We start from the raw sequence: 18,058 nt of genomic DNA, 5'->3' as shown, positions 1-18,058 counted from the left end.
TCTCCATCACACAAACATGGACACTGGTATTAGTGTGTCTGTTTGGAAGATGGACAACTGGTCCAATGAGGACGGTGGAGGACGTCTGAAAGGAGAGCGGAGCGCAGCAACGGGAGCGATGAAGTTTGTGCTGAAGTTTAAATTTGCCCTCGAGGCCGGAGATAAGTGCTTCTCTTCCATCGACCATTTTTATTTCCATGTTGCGACCCGATTATGTTGCTAGAGGAAAAGTTAAGTGTTAGTATAACAAGCAAAGTGATAACAGTTTATCCTGAAGGGCAAATGAATGTCTGTCCCAAATATTAACAATAGCTGATGAGACGTTTCACCTAAAACCACTCAACTAGTCAGGAGATCACTTAAGACGAAGGAATTCATCCTCAGGGAACCAAAGATGTTTGTACTAAATCCATCGAGGACCATCCCACCGACCGACACTGACCCAAGAGCCACAAAGCTAAACACGATCCTCGCTGTAGTAGTTTGAAAAGAACATAATGTTTCTTTCATTTCATTTCACACCAGCTTTTCCAGGGTTTTCATTTTCCTGACCTGCAGAGTGAAATGTTTTAGAAACAACGATGCACACAGAGAGAAACTCCTCCATCATCAAAGATCCTGAGACGTTTCACTAACTTCTCTTTGTGCTGCAGCCGCAAACCACCCGGCACATGTTTCTGATCACAGGGAGCAGGATGCTTCTCAGCTGGGGGAGCGTTCTCTCTCTTCATCTCAGTTACCGTGTTACGGTAATACCATGTTTACCGTCTCCACATGTACGTACAAAGCTCAGCCGCGGTGCGTTTACTGCCATGTGTTCATAAACACTCTGGGAAACTACTCAGCAAACCAGACGTAGCCAAGGCTGCAAATACAAAACCTTGAAATACATCGAAAATCACAGCTGTGATTCAGCATTGTCGGAATCTCAAGTTCAGTATTTTTCACACGTTATAATATGAAAACTATGAGGTTATGCTACGGCTGGAAGTTATAGAAATGACGCTTTTACTGTTGGCTGTCGTTTTGTGCGTTATTTTTAAAGATCAGTTCTGTATCGATTTAGCAGCGATATCGGACGATGACACCAAACCCGATGATTACTGCTGAAACAAAAGGCCCCCAGTGCCGAAAGACATAAAAACCAACATGATGTAAAATTTATACGATGTCGTCTTCACCGCTGACGACAGGAAACACTGGGCAGATCCGTGTGAGGCTGAAAGCAGAGCAGACGCCGGGGCTGCAGGTTGTAGTCAGACATGTTTGGGTGTCCTCGCTCTCCTCTGTATCAAAGTCTTCAGATCAATTATTCATTCAGACATTTGCCACATCACCGTCTGTCTGACCCCGACGGCTCCCTGGAGTGAGAGCGTCTCAGAGACACGAGCAGCTACAGAGGAAGAGGAGCGGGAACCAGGCAGCGGGAAGTTAAGTTAAGTAAGGTTTCTGTTAAGTGCTATTTTAAGATGAAGTAAAGCACATGGCCAGAAGTATATGGACGCCTGAACATCACACCCATCTGGTAAATTGTTTGTGTTTACATAGCGATATAAGTTCTTACAGAACTCAAAGTGTTTTGCAGTGCAAGTCGCATTCACCCATTCATGCTCACATTCAATAAGTGCTGCAGTTCACCGCTCATAACCTGGAGACACAGCCGTCAGGGACAAACTTGGGATTCAGTATCTTGCCCAAGGACCAGAGGATCCCGGGGATCGAACCACCAACCTTCTCTACCTCCTGAGCCTATTTGAGATGCAAACCCCAGAGTGATCGGGGGCACAATCGTGTTAAAAACAAGGAGAAGGACTAAATATCATGTCAGACACTCCTCCTCCTCCCCACAGAAAACACCGAAGCTCCTCAAACACCTCGTCAGGAGTCCGGCTGATTCTTAAGCAGCATCACATACGTCTCGTGGCCTTTTACAGCTCAAAACCATGAACCGAGATACGAGCAGAAAACGTCTGTGATAAAGTTTCCCTTCACTGGAAGTAGAGGGGTTTCGCCCAAACGGTGAAAAACAGGCACAGACCAAATAAAATCACCGAAACACATACGGACGCATGTGTGTGCACAGCAGAGGGGAAGTAAAGCAGAAGCTTTACAAGTGAGTCAAACTCTATTCGACAAGCTGCATTTGTTCCTAATGAGGCAACGCTGAGGATGGGGGTGGGGGGGGGCCCTCGACGTGTCTTATTTCAAGTCCTAATACGACACATCAAACACTACACAGGTTTAAATTTGAGCGAACAAAAGCTACAAATCAATCAAAGGCGTCTCTTATCTATTCCCTTCAGTTCCTCCTTTCCTCAGCGGGAGCTCTTCTCTTTGAGGCTGATGCCGACTTTCACCTCTGTTTTAAATTCCGCGTGCGAGCGTGTTACATTTGTCAGCTTTCTTTTGTCCGTCAGTACGTGAAGAAACACAAAAGGAAGCTACAGAATAAAAAAGGGGGGGGGGGAAGAACCGGGCAGGCAGATGTGTCTGAGGCCGGCTCTCAGATGTGTCGTGATTCAGGATCGCTTGCGCTCTTTTAGCCCCTTTTTTTTTTTACATCAGGAGCGCCACATGTTCCAGATTATGGACCAAGCTGCCGCTCGGCGCGGCAACATCAGAGCAGAACGTCACCGCATCCAGATGTGGCTGCACCGCAGAAATCTGGTCAGGACATGAGCGTGGCTTTGCTCGAGTCCCCGCTGCCTCCAAACGTCTACGCTTGTTTGTGTGAGTGCTGAGGAAAGTGGAGGAAAAAACGCCTCTGCAAAGAAAACTGATGACTGTGCAGTGGCAGCACAGAGGTCGCTCCTTCAGACCCAACGGCCTGATGGGAAATGTGGTCAGGTGTTATTACCACTGACAAGGAGGTTATGTTTTTGCCTGCACGTTGTTTGTTGTGAGTTATACATCTTTTACACCAAAGTTAGAGGCTATACGCAGGTTTTTTAAACCTGAACCTGCTAAAAAAAGGCGATTGACTCCCACTGCCAGTCGAGGATTTAGCCTTTTCCCCCTGGTGCATCATGTTCTATGTCACAAACACAACGAGGCGCTCTCTCACCTCGCTGTCTTGTCAAGTAAGCGTGTTCACCCGGGTTTCACGTTTCAGATTAAAGATAGTATTGCGCTCTCTGAGTTCCCTTCCAGTTTTGATTATAGATTCTTTTGTTGGTTATTTCAAACCATCTATTAGTCTATAAAACAGCATAATCTCGGGTCTTGAGAGCAGATAAGTTTGTAATCCTGTTGGGGTGAATCCTGGTGGAGACCTGCCCGGCTCTGCTCGTTAATGTGGAGGTCGGGAGGATTAATTGCTCGGCTTTTTTAAAGTCCTTTATTCCCTCTGCCCTTCTGGTGCGGATGTGGTCGTTAATTTCAGCGCCGTGATGCTTCGTTGTGAGTGTTTGTTTATACGTGACCTGTTAGGTCCACACGTCTCAGCCGGCAGCACCTCGCATTAACAAAACAACCTCAGCCGACTCCTCGCAGGGCAGCAGCTCTCTGTGTGTCTGTCTGTGTGTGTGTGTCTGTGTGTGTGTGTGTGTGTGTGTGTGTGTGATGCATCCACAAAGACCCTGAGCGTAATAAAAGAACTGACCATAACAAAGGTAACGGACACACACTTAATATATTCAGGTTTTACAGCCTCGTCCGGAAGGAAAGCAATTTTATTTTAACTGTATTGCTTCCAATCGTTGGAATGAAATATAAACTTGTGCCTGACTGCGAGGATTTGTGATCACTGTTACTTACGTGTAACCTAAGCTCACCTCCGATGTATAATGCAGTTCTACTTCAAACTGCACAAAGTATCTGGACACGAGAAAAAAATTACATGTCCACGTTAACGACCTTGTAACGAGTCCACGAAACAGTTTGGAAAGAGCAAAGCTAACGAACGGCCTGTATCGCCAAGATAACCACCTCGGGTCAGAAGCAAGTGCAGAAATAATCCTGCTGGAAAACAAAGGATTCTTTTAAGATCCATAAATTATTCCCTGGGATATTGGTAAAAATGTCCCCGGTTCTCCTCCTCAAACACTCAACAGTTCACGTCAAAGCCAAACAGCAGAAATCATTCAGAGTTTCAGAGAACATGAGAGTGTGAAAGTCAGATCCAGGTATAACTGTGTCTAACTGCGTCCCTGCAAGCGACAGACTGAGCCTGTAAATACTCACATCGATCCGCGCTGCACCCCCGCTCCCAGTCTCAGTCATTAACCTCACTTTTAGAAACTGTATGTGCCTGTGACGGGAAATTGATACGAGTCAAATAGCGCTCAGCTTGTTGGGACGTGGCCCTCAGACGTCACCGGGGGGCCTCACCGAGCAATTCATTGATAATGACGGGAGGGAGGAAACCACAGAGTGAGACGGAGACAAAGGTTGAAGGTCAAACTAGACTCAACGATTCAGGTCGTTCGGAGCAAAACAAACTGTGGAAATAGTTCTGAGCACTGGATTAGGTTTAGTCTTCTTTTTTTCGACAGGTAGGGCAAACATTAAAAAAGTAATATATCTCTTATCGACATCTCTGGGACGTTTGAATCCATTTTTCCTGCCGTGTTTTTCGCTGATTCGAGTGAGATGACAACTCAAGACGAATGGCTGCGACTTCCCGGACTTATCACATTTTGAAGGTTTAGGTCACAAGAGGGAGGACGGTAAGTCGCTAAAAATACAATAAGTTACCAACGCCTGTTCTCCTCTCACGCCCTTTTCCCCCGGGCGCGCAGGTAACCTCGCTCTACATGAGTCGACATCAAGGGCAGTTTCATTATTCTCTAAACCATCACATTATCTGACGTTGATTGCATCAGCGACTGAAACAGGATTTAGAAAATGGTTCCAGTCCCAGTCAGAGAGGAAACATCTTTTAGCCATGAACTCGTGTTTTAACCTGATTGTGAGCGGTCGCCACAAAAACACAACTTGAAAGAAGTCTTGTGTGTTAATGTTGTCGGAGGAGGAGAAACAAGAGAAAGGAGATGGTGAGAGACAAGAAGACGAGGAGGACGAGGAGGACGAGGTGTCAGAGAGGACGGCCTTCACTCTGTTTTCTGTTTCTTGCTCAAACACTTTAAAAGAAAGGCGTCGCTTCAAGGAAACAAAGTAGTCAAAGAAAGTTCAGAGTGTAAAAGTTGTCCGTGTGTTTTTGAGGTAATTTTCTGGCCCATGTTTATTTTAGTGTGAATTCAAACAAATCTGGTGGTTTGTGGAACATGAACCTTGACATTCGTTGTTGAATTTATGTTTATTCATTAATAAAGATGTTTAAAAGCAACACTCCCGTCTCTGGCTGTGTGGGGGAGAGCCCCGTGGCAAGGTCGAATGCCACACTGGCGCCCAACATGGGGCAGTTGACCTCGCCACGGGGCTCTCCCCCACACAGCCAGAGACGGGAGTGTTGCTTTTAAACACCTTTATTAATGAATAAACATAAATTCAAACTACAAACTTAAAGCAGACTGGCTTTGCAGCTCAGTCCGGGCGTCTCTCCAGTGTCTCCGTCTCTCTAGTGTCTGCGTCTCTGAGTTCCTCCCTGAGCTCTCCCAGCCCCCTCACCTCCACATAGTTCAACCATTGACCTCTGGAAATAAAGTCAATAATATCCCAACTATTCAATTCACAGCGAGCAAGTGGGCGTATCGATGACGTGAAACTGGAAAAATACAAAATATGTCACGATTGGAAAAGGGGAGCAGAGGCGAACCAAGACCCCGACGGGATTCGATCTGGATTCTGGACGACGCTGGTGACGAGATTTTAAAAGTCACGTCCTGCCTCGTGATTTCAAATCGGGTCGGACTCTCCCCAGGGCTCCTTTTTTCAGACTGGGGCTCTTATTTTGAAAATGGATTTCCTCACCTATGGTTCATGCAGGTTAGTAAAAAAAGGTCCATTTTGTATCAGGCCCATGTTGATCGCTGTCTCTTGTCTGAGTGGTATTGATAAATGTTGGGCACACACACACACACACACACACACACACACACACACACACACACACACACACACACACACACACACACACACACACACACACACACACACACACACACACACACACACACACACACACACACACACACACACACACTGGATACACACATGTGAGACCGACTTGGCACCGATGTCCAAACAAACTTTCAGAGAAGTGAAATCTCCGATGGAATCTCTGATATGGTTTTTGATACATCAGCTTCAGAAGGTCAGCGGCTGACTGGGAGTTTGTTCTCCGGACTTCTCACTAGATTAGTTAGATCCTATCAGGATAAAGCTCTTTGCAAGAGATAGTGAGAATTGGCTCCGATTCCCTTTTTAAAATCTCCGCAGCTTCGACTTCAGCCAAACACCGGAGTGCCTGCACTGACTTGACCCGGCTGCGGCTCTGATAGACGGAGAAAGAAAACTCTGTGGCTTTTCCTGGTGAAACAAAATGAACACTTTAATACTGCATTGTGCCCGAAGGCCATACACAGAGCCGGGCTTTAACCAAACAAGACCACTCTTGGCTGTCATGAGCCGCTGTTCTGGCAGGAGGGGAAGGGGTTTTTGTTTAGGGGATGAATAAAAGAAACAAACGGCGTTCCTCGAGGTCCGACTAATCCCGGCTTTACATAAATTAAAATGCGCGGACAAGTGAAAAGAGTGCAAACATGCTCCGACTAACAAGTCAACAAATTGTGAGGAGACAAAAGGAGGGTTGCCGGCAGAAGGTCAAGGACGGAGCAGTTCCACGTTTCAGTGGGATGACGTAGAAAACAAAGCTTTTACAGTAGAGATACAGATTTAGTCTAAAAATAGTCTTTGATTGGTCGTGAACAGAGCGAGAGAAGACGTTCTCCTCTCCACACGCAGGGACTGGAGCAAAGTTCCTCTCCAGTTCATCTCTCCTCGTCAGAAAAGAGTCAGAGCTCACGAGTCCATACCCTGTCGTCTTGTTCCCGCCAGCGTGACGGACAGCTACGCTCCCACGCCTCACAAACGGAAAACACGCCCCTGAACTAACCTAAGGTCGATATAGTGTATGTACAGCTTTAATTAAACCGGAGGAGCTCGTTCATGTTTGTGTCCTGACGTCGAATCGATGAAGACGAGCAATAAACAGACGGAAAATACTTTCAATCTGTTGCAGGGGGAGAACGACTCCTCGGGTTTCAGGTCAACTCCCTGATATTTGTAATACAGCTCCTGAATCCCAATGAGGAATTCAGCAACAGGGAGCTGGTGGTCGTGTGTGTGTCTGTGTGTGTGTGTCTGTGTGTCTGTGTGTGTGTGTGACACACAAGAGAAATAAAGGAAAGAAAAGTAAGAAGGAGGATTTACAGAATCAGAGTGAATGCATGGTTGTGCATATAGATTAGAGATTAGATTCACACAGTTGGTCTCTGGAGACTTTACAGATGTGAACCACGGAGGTCAGTTAAGACGAGTTCAGGTTGAACATGAAGAGAATCATCGTCGAAGTTTATTCGCACAAATCTGCATGAAAATAAACCTGATGCGTTCGAACTGACGGCACCAATCTGGTTAAAATTCGCTTTATGTTCAAACTGAAAACACCTTAACTCTGATGTCCCCCATATCTAAAAAGAAATGTGTAAATAAATCCAAATTCCAAATAAGAAAATCAGAGGTGAACTGGTTGTGATCTGATATTAATCTGGATATTCTGATATGTTGGTTTAAGCCTTTTTCTGAATCACTGTGCGTGTGTGACGATCTGCTACATGCTCTTCCTACGGTTGTAGTTTTGACGCGAGTGAAGAAAACAGCTGAAGGCGTTTTTGTGTTTAACCTCCGTTCTTCAGCGGAGGAGCGTTAAACCGCTATTTCATCTCCCAGACAGTCGGGAGTCGCCTGTCTGTTGAGGACATTGAGCAGCCTCAGCGTCTCCTCGTCCGTCCCCCAGCCAAAGATCTCCAGCCCCTCCTCCCCGTCCTCCCCCCCGTCCTCACTGTCGTCGCTGTCGTCCGTGTTCGACTCGTACTCCGAGGCGATGCCCGACTCGCGGAACCTGGCAAAGTCCAGGCAGCCCAGAGACTTGACGTCGGCGGAGAGCAACTCCGCCGTGCCCTCCGACCCCTCGGGGCTTTTGAGCTCCAGCCTGTTCGGCTTGAGCGGCGGCGGGGGAGGCGAGGGAAGTCGAGGAGGAGGCGGCCCCGGGGGTCCTGGGAGGAAACGGAAACACTCCAGTTTGAGAAGACACTGGTCCCTACCTAGGGGGCTTCCGAGCGTCCCGTTGGAAGACGAGAAGGCGTTGATGGTCCCGTCACCGGCGCTCAGCGCAGGCAGGTTGACGGCCGACAGCTCGGGTTTAGGAGTCGTGGGGTCGCACATCACCGGAGGTATCGTCGACCGGAAGGTGATCTCCAACAAACTGTCCTGGGAGCCCACTGGAGGGAGAGAGGAGGGACGAGGCATTAAAGATGGAGAAGAAGGTGACAAGTGACGAATGAGCAGATCAGACAGATCAAATATTTATGTCACATTCACAAGTTCCACTCTCGCTTAATTTAAATTCCTCCTCCATCACTCACAGCAGAATAATGTATGTGATACAGATATCTGGGATTTGCGATGAACAGGAAATCAATCACTCTGCTACGAATAAATCATTTTTGTATCGAGCATGAAAAAAAAAAACATGTTTCGAAGCATTTCCTCATCATCAGGACGTCAGACATGTTCTGCATCCGTCTTCATGGACACGGGGAAACAGACCTGGAGCTGAAACACTGAACGATGCATTAAGAGAACTGTTCATCTTCTTCTGTCTCAAACACCTACAGCAGAAATGAGATGTGGCTGAACAGCAGCAGCTCAGTTTGGATTCACGGCTGTTAACAGTAAAATAAAATCTGCTTCTCTTCTGCCGCGTGTCTCACTTTTAAAATCCGGTGGAAACTTGCACGCTAACAAAAAAGCAAACTATCCAATCAGGGTCGTTTTCAACCACCTGCTGTGTTTATGTAACAGCAAGACGAGTGGCTCATTCAACTCCTCGAGACGTGTTTAATATTACATCGTATTAACTCAACTGTGAGGTTCCATCTACCTCATAAATATGTTATTATAATTATGTAAAAAAAGTTATTTCAATACTCCAGCATGCAGGATGTGAGAGTCCCTGGTTCATCTGATCCACTCACTTGAGTTGGGTCCAGACATCTTTATCTCCAGCTCCTGGATCTGTTTCACCAGCAGGGAGATGTGCTGCAGCAAGTCTTTGTTCTGCAGCAGCAGCTGATGGACTCGGGCCTGAGCCTCCAGTCGAGCCGTGGCCTCTGCACTCAGCTGGTCCTTCAGGAGGTGGACCTGCACAGGAGGAGGGGGAGGAGGAGGAGGAGGAGGAGGAGGAGGAGGAGGAGGAGGAGGCAAGGGTCATTTTAACTGCTCATAAACTCAGTACTAACATCCCCCTTGTAAAACACACAGATACAACACACTCAAGGTCAAACTGTGTTGATCTTTAAAACATGAACAGCAGGCGACTCACAGACCAGCAGGTTTTTAAACTGTGACCCGTGTTTTTACTGAATGAAATAAAGACATATGCTGATATTTTGGAGACTCGTGAGTCGTCATATTATTCCCTGGGAAATCCAAAAATGTTAAAGTTCGCCCCCTCATCTGCATCAGCACCAACATTTTATTCTTTACTCTTCCCTGACAGAACTTCAACACAACAGCTGTTGACGAGTAAAGGAATAAAGTTTTAAGTTGAACTCGTAGTGTCTCTTCTAGATTCGGTACAAACAGCTGGTTGTGTTATCGTGTCTTGAAACAGACACAAAGAAAAACCTTTGGCCTCGTGCTGCACTAATGTGCTAAAGCGCTGCTGTACACCATGAAACGACCACATATCTAATGAACGTTGTTATTATCAAACTTTCTCCTCGTCTCTGAGCTGGTGAGGAGATGAGAGGCGTCAGGATGAAGCTGACTCAGCTCAGCAGGAGGCAGTGATGGATCCGTCACACTGTATTTTCACTGTGTCATAATTAATCAAAGCAGGAAAAAAAAAACAACACAGGATCCCCTCTGACAGTTTTTCCAGTTGGAGGCGAATAAATCCATCAGTGACACTCGGGTGGAGACGTGTAGAGAAAGACTTTGAAAAGCAAACAGAGCCGCGCTGCTTGTTCCACACGGATCCAACGCACTTTGATAATTAACATCTGGACGAGTGGATTAAAGTCCGACACTGAGCAGCTGACTGAACACATGTTGATGCAAATTCACGGGAACAGTCGTGTCTCCTTGTTCTCCGGGAAATCGTCAGATGAAATTTTAATCAAAATAGAATCACCACCTCCGCCAACTAGTGCAGTTTCAGTCGACTTGCTTTTCTTTCCATAGTCATATAAGATCACATGACATTTGACCACTGAAATCTATTCTGCTCTTGACTCGTTCTGGTCAAAACACACATCAACATCTGGCTTCTTTCTGAATCAGATTTCTATCGGCTCTGATTGGCACAGATGGAAACGTGACAACTGGGTGAACACGCTAATTTGCCCAAACGGGGAGGAGTTCTATGCGTTTGGCAAACTCCTCCTCTGGCAAAGGGAAAGGACTCTATTTCCTTACATGCTCATTTTGGTGTAAAAGAGATGTTAGTTCCAAATTGGAAGAAATTCTCTACAGGCAGCTTTTAAGTTCAAGAGGCCAAAAGATGTTATTCAAGAACACCGTGCCCTTGGCCTTTGACCACAAAAATCAAATCAGTTAATTCCTGTTCAACTGAACATTTGTGCCTAATTTAAAATGATTTGTGAGGAGCGTTCTTAAAATAACACGTTCACAAGGCAAATAAAAAGTTTAGTGAAGTCACAACAACTTTGACCTTTGGCCTCTACCATCAAAATGTGGCACACATACACAAATGCAAAGCTCTTAATCAGTGAGTTTAACTTATATAAGATCACAGTGACCTTTGGCCAAACGTTTGTACCAAATTTGAAGAAATTCCCTCAAACGCTCCTTGAGATAACTTAAAGAAAGTTCTGCTCCCTGCCATAATGTCTCTGGAGGCATAAAAATCCAGATAATAATTATCCTAATTGATTTTGACTCATTTCCACTTATTTTTCAGATATTTAATCCGTCTCCATTGTTTTCAAATTAACCACAGAGAGACTGGAGTTACAGAGAAAACATCAGCGATTGATGTCGTGTCTTTGTAATTACTTTGCTTTTATAACCTCCGGTTACACTTTTATTGCCGGACTCGCTCGGCTCCGGCGGCAGCTCTGATCCTCATGTAACCGTAATGCCACAGCCGGCTGTGCTCTGTAAGATTAAAGCACAAACTCCATCTTAATTTAAGACAGAGAGAATAAAACTTGCATGACACTTTAAATCTTTGATATAAAAGAGGAGGAAAGGGAGAAAGAGACGGCGCACATACATATTCAAACACACACATGCACAGACACACACACACACATATGCACAGCGTTAGTGGCAGCAATGACTCCCCATTTTTACTTCAAAGTACTTCTCCAGATTAAATATTAGTGGCACCACCTCCCACCCTATTTGGCCTCCTCCCCTCCTGCGGCTCCTGATGGCTTTCATTGATTTCAACAGGAGGAATTCTTGAGGTTTTCAGTGTCGCCTCACAACAAGAAGGTTTCTGTGTGTCACTAACATCCTAACAACGTCCTCTGACCCGCTGCAGTTTAAACGTATTTTAACTCTTCTCAGTGTCCATACGCTGATTAGTTCGTGGCCACGATATCAACACTGACCACCACATGATGATTCCCATTCTCGTAAATGGGTAAAATATGATTAACTAGTAGAGGATTCATTCACGCACACACAACAGTTGTCAGTGATTCTTCCAGATTGTCAGCGAGCCTCTCAAATTGCATCTCGGATCAGTTTACTGATGATTGAAGCCGATTTGTCTCCGATCGGGGATTTTTGTCGGCAAGGTCCAGAATTTGTTGGCGAGTAGAACATTGTGCTGAACATCCTGTCGTGTGAATCGGGCTGTTGAGGTTCCAATTATGATTGTATCTCTCAGGACGGATGTTAATACCAGGTGTGAACAAGGCCACAATTGCCCGAATGTGTTAATGTGAGTGTGAACTGTTCTCTGTGACAGACTGGCGACCTGACCCCCCCGTGACCCTTTATGATAAGCAGCCAAACTCTCATGAGCATCAACAGTTTGACGCAGATTAACCTCGGGGAACAGAAGAGTGTGAAACCTGCGTTCATCCAGCGACTCTCCAAACACTGTAATGTGAGAATAGCGACGTGCCGCTCGCTGCTGTCAGCAAACCTCTTCACATTCTGCTCTGTTCATATAAATAGTCTAATCAATACGACAGTGTGCCGGAACATTTGCCCATAAAACCTGCAGGAGCGGCCGGCGAGCGCAGCAGGGTCTGAATTACTGGGCCCCGACGTGGAGGTACGAGTCATTCAAACTCACAACGACTCCCTGGTTTCTCATTGCAGCCTGATGTGGTGTCAGAGAACTCGTTACCGCGGAGGCGTGGAGGCCCCTGACGTCAGAGGTGACACATAAACTTTGATTGGTACTGGAACAATACACGGGACACCTCAGCAGGGAGCGGTGGAAAGTCCTTTAGTTTCACATTTAGTCCGAAACTTATTAAAGTGGTGAAGTGTTACATCTGTCCAGGTGCACGACTTATAGCCCAAAATAGTGAATTTACAGCAAATAATATGTGCACGGTCTCAAATAACCAATAAATAAAGTGGAAGGACGCTCAGAGAGGGCGTTCCTCCACCAAGGCCAACGCCCCATCTCAGAAAACAAACTCCTGGATCTGCACGCTTATCCAGATCTGACAAACAGTTTATTGCCTCATCGGCGGAGGTAATAAAAAAGACAAAAAGTGAAGTTATGACTTCAGACTGACTTCTCGTCTTGATCTCTTGTAGCTCACACTTCAGTAGAGACAGATATGATTTAGCTGCCGTAACAAACAGCCAGTCCCACAGTAAGTTAGTGTCTCTTCAGCTGGTTATAGAGCTTTTCCAGAGGAGCTGTGGGTGAGAACCCAAATGTACGTTTCTAACACGTGACGGACGTGAAACAGGAAGAACACAAACATCTCAGGATGAAGAAGAGGAGCCGCACACGTAGAAGACGAAGACGTCAACTTAGAAAGACGAGGAGATTCCAGAGCTTTCAGTGATAAGGGCCGACGCCACTGTCTGTAAACAAAACACCCCTCGACTGAATGTTCTTGACATTTTCCCGTTGTTGTGAACGAGTCTGACCCGGACAATCTCCTGATGTGTTATTCGTATGTGGAAGTAACTCTGGAAAATGTCCAGAGCCAATTTCTACAGACATTTTCCGGAGTTCATGTCTGAAAACAGCTTTAGCGAAACAGACAAACTGTGAATCTACCACACGAGGGGTCCTTTTTTGTTTAAAATCCATCCTTCACAACTCTACACAGTTTAAACTTGTTTCACTTTGCTCCCCGCTCTTCCCCCCCCCGATGCATCGAGCTTCAATAAACTGCTTCTGCTTGAAACAGCTGTGTCTCCAGAACCTTCCTCCAGCAGCTCACTATCTCAACTGTAATAAGGAGCCAGTGAAGCAAAGAGAACCAAGATGGGAGTCAGAATTCACAGCCTCCCTCCCAAGGCCTCCACACCTCCTCCTCTTCCTCCTCTTCCTCCTCTTCTTCTTTCACATTCCACTCCCCAGAGAGAGAGAGAGAGAGAGAGAGAGAGAGAGACAAATGTTGATGAGGTCTGTCATCTCCTTCCATTATCTGTGCACTTAGCGACAAACAGAGGTGATGCCAGATTGCGTTGGGGCCGGGGCGCCTGTGCAGACCTCGTTTGTAAAGAGTGACACCCTGATGAAGACTCTGCTGCTGTAATTTACTGCTGACAGGACCCCGTCTTGATCTATGGACGAGTGGAGCTTCAACTCCAACATACGCTGCCCTGCTGACATCTCTAATAGCGCCGCGGACACTCCTCCGTGCTTTATACCCAGGCCTTGGCGGCGAGTGTCACATTTGTCCTGTCGCTGTCTCTCCGAGCTGGTAGGAGGACACACGGAGTCGTTTTAGGCAGAAAAAGCAGTGGACAAAGACGCAAAAAGCAAAAAAAAACAAGCTCGGATGAAAAACAACTTTCTTTTTAGAAGTCAGACGTCTGGATATCTGCTGGAAAAAAAAAACCACAGTCTCGCTTTGACGCAGCCACACAAGGTTAAATTTAGTTTTATTCAACTGATATCTGAGGAAACGGAGTCTGGTCCTGCAGATAAAAATAAAAACAAAGGAGAGACCGACCGATAGGACGAGAGATGACAGAGACTGAATAATTACACCTGGATCTCGACTGTTCGGCTGAAGATCTTTGAGTCTGGAAAACTCACTTTGTTTCCTCAAATAAATCAGATGTGTGTTGACGCTGTTTGTTGGTTTGTTGGGATTGATTTTTCTTTTTCTGTATCTGTGGGGAAACTTTCAACCTGACGTGGCTGCACCTCAACATTTAGATTCAATCTTGGTTTCTGGGATTTTTCTGTCAGGGAAGTCGTCACGTCGTCCCTACACCTACAGGCTCAGGGTTTACACAATGCATGATAGTGTTCACTGTATTATGAGCCTTTACTCTTATAACAGCGTGAATGAGTCTGAGCTAATAAACTGCGTGACCAGGAAACAGAAGCGCGTCTGCGTTCCAGATATTGTTGCCATGGTAATCATGTATTTCAATATCCTGGTTTTAATAAGGGATTAAGGTCACACTGCCCGACTTATTACTGCCTCCATTATTTTTCCCATTTCTATGGCGATTGTTCATTTGTGTGTGGAAATTTGAAGCTGATGCTGTTTGTTCGAGCTCTCGTTTCTCTGTGTGTGTGTGTGTGTGTGTGTGTGTGTGTACGTACGCTGGTGATGCAACAGATGGGTAACAAGCCAAACCTAATTACATCCCTCTACATTACACGTGTGCAGACCTCAATTACAATGTAATCAGGTGGTGAAAATTACAGGATGGATGGAGAATTGGATTAATCACGGTGAAACTACAAAAGCTGCAACAACAACAAACAAAAAAAAAGGTGGAGATACGGATCCTGTCGGCAGGAGGTCACCTCTCTCTCTCTCTCTCTCTCAGCGTATCCACTGAAATTAACACATTTAGGAATTACAGCTGAAAAAGATGAACGCAGAGAATCCATTTGTCGACCACAGCTCTGTAAGTTTGGAGAAATAATGTCTGTCTGTATTCCTAAAACTTAAAGAGGGAGATTTAAAGCCTCTAATTGAAAGTAGGAGTCGGACAAAGACCCAATTAAAAGGTGCTCCACTTGTGTTGGTCCCTTGATGGTAAACCTGCGGCGGCCCAGCGTTTTCCTCCCTCTTATCGGGGTCGTGAAATTGAAGGAGCTTGAAGTGACTGAAACGGGTCCTTTAAGCTCTAATTAGGCAGCGGCAGCATCTCTCTGCCTTTTTATTCCCTCCTTTGTTCAGAACTGTTCCCCAGAACCAAACACTTTTCATCTTCACAAGTCCTTCTCCACCTGCTTTCCTTCCAGCGCTGCGTCTGTACAGTGGCAAAAAACATCTGTAATCTAAAAGTTTATTCGGAATTAACTGATAACTTCAAATATTTAGAATAAATTACAAGCAGAGATGTTCCCACATTGTTTAAAGAGAATCCGTGAGCGTGTGGTCAGGTGCGTCGTCGATGCATTTTCTTCTTGTGCAAGAAGTGAAACTATTTCCTCTGCAGGGAAGCGTTTCCTCTTAATACCTGAGGCGGGCAATTAAAGATCAGACTTAGACTTTTGTAAATGTCACTTTAAGGATCTTTATACAACAAAAAGTTATTTTCCCAATAGATATTTTTGACCTGACAATAAAATTGTGCACCATTTCTTATTAGTTTTATTCTTACTGACCCTGATAAACGTCTGGAAAGTTTGGAGAAAGTTCGAGACGCAGGCAGTTAGAGCGAGCGGTGCAATTCAACAAGGTCCAGCGCGACGCTTGCAGAAGCTTTTGACAGAAAATCCAATAAAACGTTGACACACTGATGATCCGTTATCGCTGGTAAACAGAAAACCTCGGCCCCACAGCCGGAGACAAAATCAGATCATGTAGATAAAGCAGAGTCACCGCTTGGGAGTTTCAGTGAACGAAGCCCCGTCTCGTCAATAATGACCAGATGAAGTGTTTTGAAAAGAAGAATGATGATGTCACAGTGAAGCTGACCTTTGACCTTTTGGATATAAAATGTCAGCACTTCATTTTTATGGAATTAGACATTTGTCTGGTATTGAGCTTTGGCTGTAAACTTGTTTTATGGCACCAGGGTGACCTTCGACCTTCGACCACTTTCATACTATGTAAACGAGGACGGACGATACATGTCCACTTCCTCCCACTATCCATGAATGAAGCTAAAATATCCACCCGCTAATATCAGGGAGGCAGGTTTTATGACCTATACTGCCGCTGTCCACCAGGGGGGCAATCAAGACACTTTAGCTTCATTCTTCGGGAGCTGTCTTGTCGCCCACTTTTTATATATTTATCTATGGTGCGAGTTAATTTTGTTGCCAAACTTGAAGGAGTTCCTTCAAGGTGTTCCTGAGCTCTCGCCTTCAGGAAGCCAAGAATCACGCTTTGACCACCACATTCAACCTGGAGTGAAAGTGAAGGTTTATCTTGTATAAATGCCATTTCATTTTGAGCCGACACAGACACGCTGTGATTCTCCTCCTCTCCGTGCAGAGTGTGGTGGTGGTGGGGGGGGGGGGGGGGACGGCACATTGTGAGCTGCGACTCCACGGGGCTGGTTTCTGAGGATGTACTCTTCACACAGGATTATCATTAGTGCATTTCCTGCCCACGCCAGGTCCCTTTGATGTGCGAGTGTTTGAACAGCCTCCGACACTGGTTTGTCTCGGTTGCCATCTCCGTTTCGGGGGGGGGGGGTGCAAGAGACTGAAGGACAAGACAATCATTTTTGCTGGAGCAGTGATAAGGAAACGATTACCCTCGTAATGTGTGCAAGACGGCGAGCGAGCTACTTGATGAAGTGAGAGAAAATCAGGAATGTCCGAGTAGACACGTAGGAACGAGCGAGGGAGAAATAATGTGCAGAAACAGAATGAGGTGGAGGGACAGGGGGGGGGGGGGGTTGAGCAATGAAAACTGATAACGTACTGTCGGAGGGACGGGAGAATAATGAGGAACATAGAGGGGAAGACACAGGAGGTAAATAAGGACAAACAAATGTGAGAGGAATGGAAATGAGGAGGTGGTGGAATAAATAAACAAAGGATGTGAGCGAGGTGGGAGGTTACATCCACACTGTCAGACTAAGTTCTTTAGTGCGCTCCCTAAATTAAAAAATAACGTGAAACGATGTCGTGACAACAACGTGTTACTGACAACACGTGTTTCACTGCTGGTTGTCGAGTCGAGGCTGACGAGAACCAATCAGCAGGAGTTTTCAAACTAAAACAAAGCCGTCAGCATTTCTGAAGTTCTCACTTTCAGCCGCTCAAGAGCTCTGCAGCGGTGTGGACGGCAGACGTAACCATAGCAACAGCGATGCTTTTTAAAACTAAAATGAAGTCAAATGTCATGAAGCCGTTTCAGCGACAACCGCAGAGTGAGTTTCCTCTTGAAACTGAGTCGATGGACTCCTGACTTCATTAAACACCTCCTCTCCCACTCGTCCCTAAGTGAGCTGGGATTAGCGCTGGCCAGCTCGCTCGTTTCCCTCCATTAACTGGGACCTCTGCTCAGGTTCAGCTCCCAGCACAGTTTCACAGTTGCCTGGTGGGACGACGATCAGCAGCAGCGAAAACAGTCAGGACGTCAGTGTTTTTAAAGAATTAGACGAAAGTAATGCTGCTCTAAAATATATGGTGATAGATACCGACAGGAAACGAATATGTCTGCAAACAACTGTGTGTCTCTGTCTTGGTTAATGTGTTTATCTTTTCCTTTTTAAATTCAGGAAGCAGCAGACACTCGTCATTCAGAAACACAACATCTGTTAAAGCAGC

General features: G+C 45.8%; 1 protein-coding gene across 3 annotated transcripts in view; it reads right to left on the bottom strand.

The window, feature by feature from the left end:
• Window positions 1-6,996: 6,996 nt before the first annotated feature.
• Window positions 6,997-18,058, bottom strand: part of nos1apa (nitric oxide synthase 1 (neuronal) adaptor protein a) — a 114,642-nt gene continuing 103,580 nt past the window's right edge. For 2 of the 3 annotated variants that reach the window (XM_034582954.1, XM_034582956.1), the window contains exons 9-10: window positions 9,159-9,324; window positions 6,997-8,402 (exon numbers count right to left, since the gene is read on the bottom strand). In XM_034582954.1, the coding sequence (XP_034438845.1) occupies window positions 7,828-8,402; window positions 9,159-9,324 (741 nt within the window). In that variant the 3' untranslated portion in view covers window positions 6,997-7,827. The remainder of the gene's footprint in view (window positions 8,403-9,158; window positions 9,325-18,058) is intronic. The other variant, XM_034582955.1, reaches the window with a different exon arrangement.

The sequence above is a fragment of the Hippoglossus hippoglossus genome, chromosome 4, assembly GCF_009819705.1.
Source record: "Hippoglossus hippoglossus isolate fHipHip1 chromosome 4, fHipHip1.pri, whole genome shotgun sequence".
Classification (NCBI taxonomy): Eukaryota; Metazoa; Chordata; class Actinopteri; order Pleuronectiformes; family Pleuronectidae; genus Hippoglossus; species Hippoglossus hippoglossus.
Note: the sequence above shows the minus strand (reverse complement) of the source record. Positions and strands in the feature narration are given on the sequence as shown.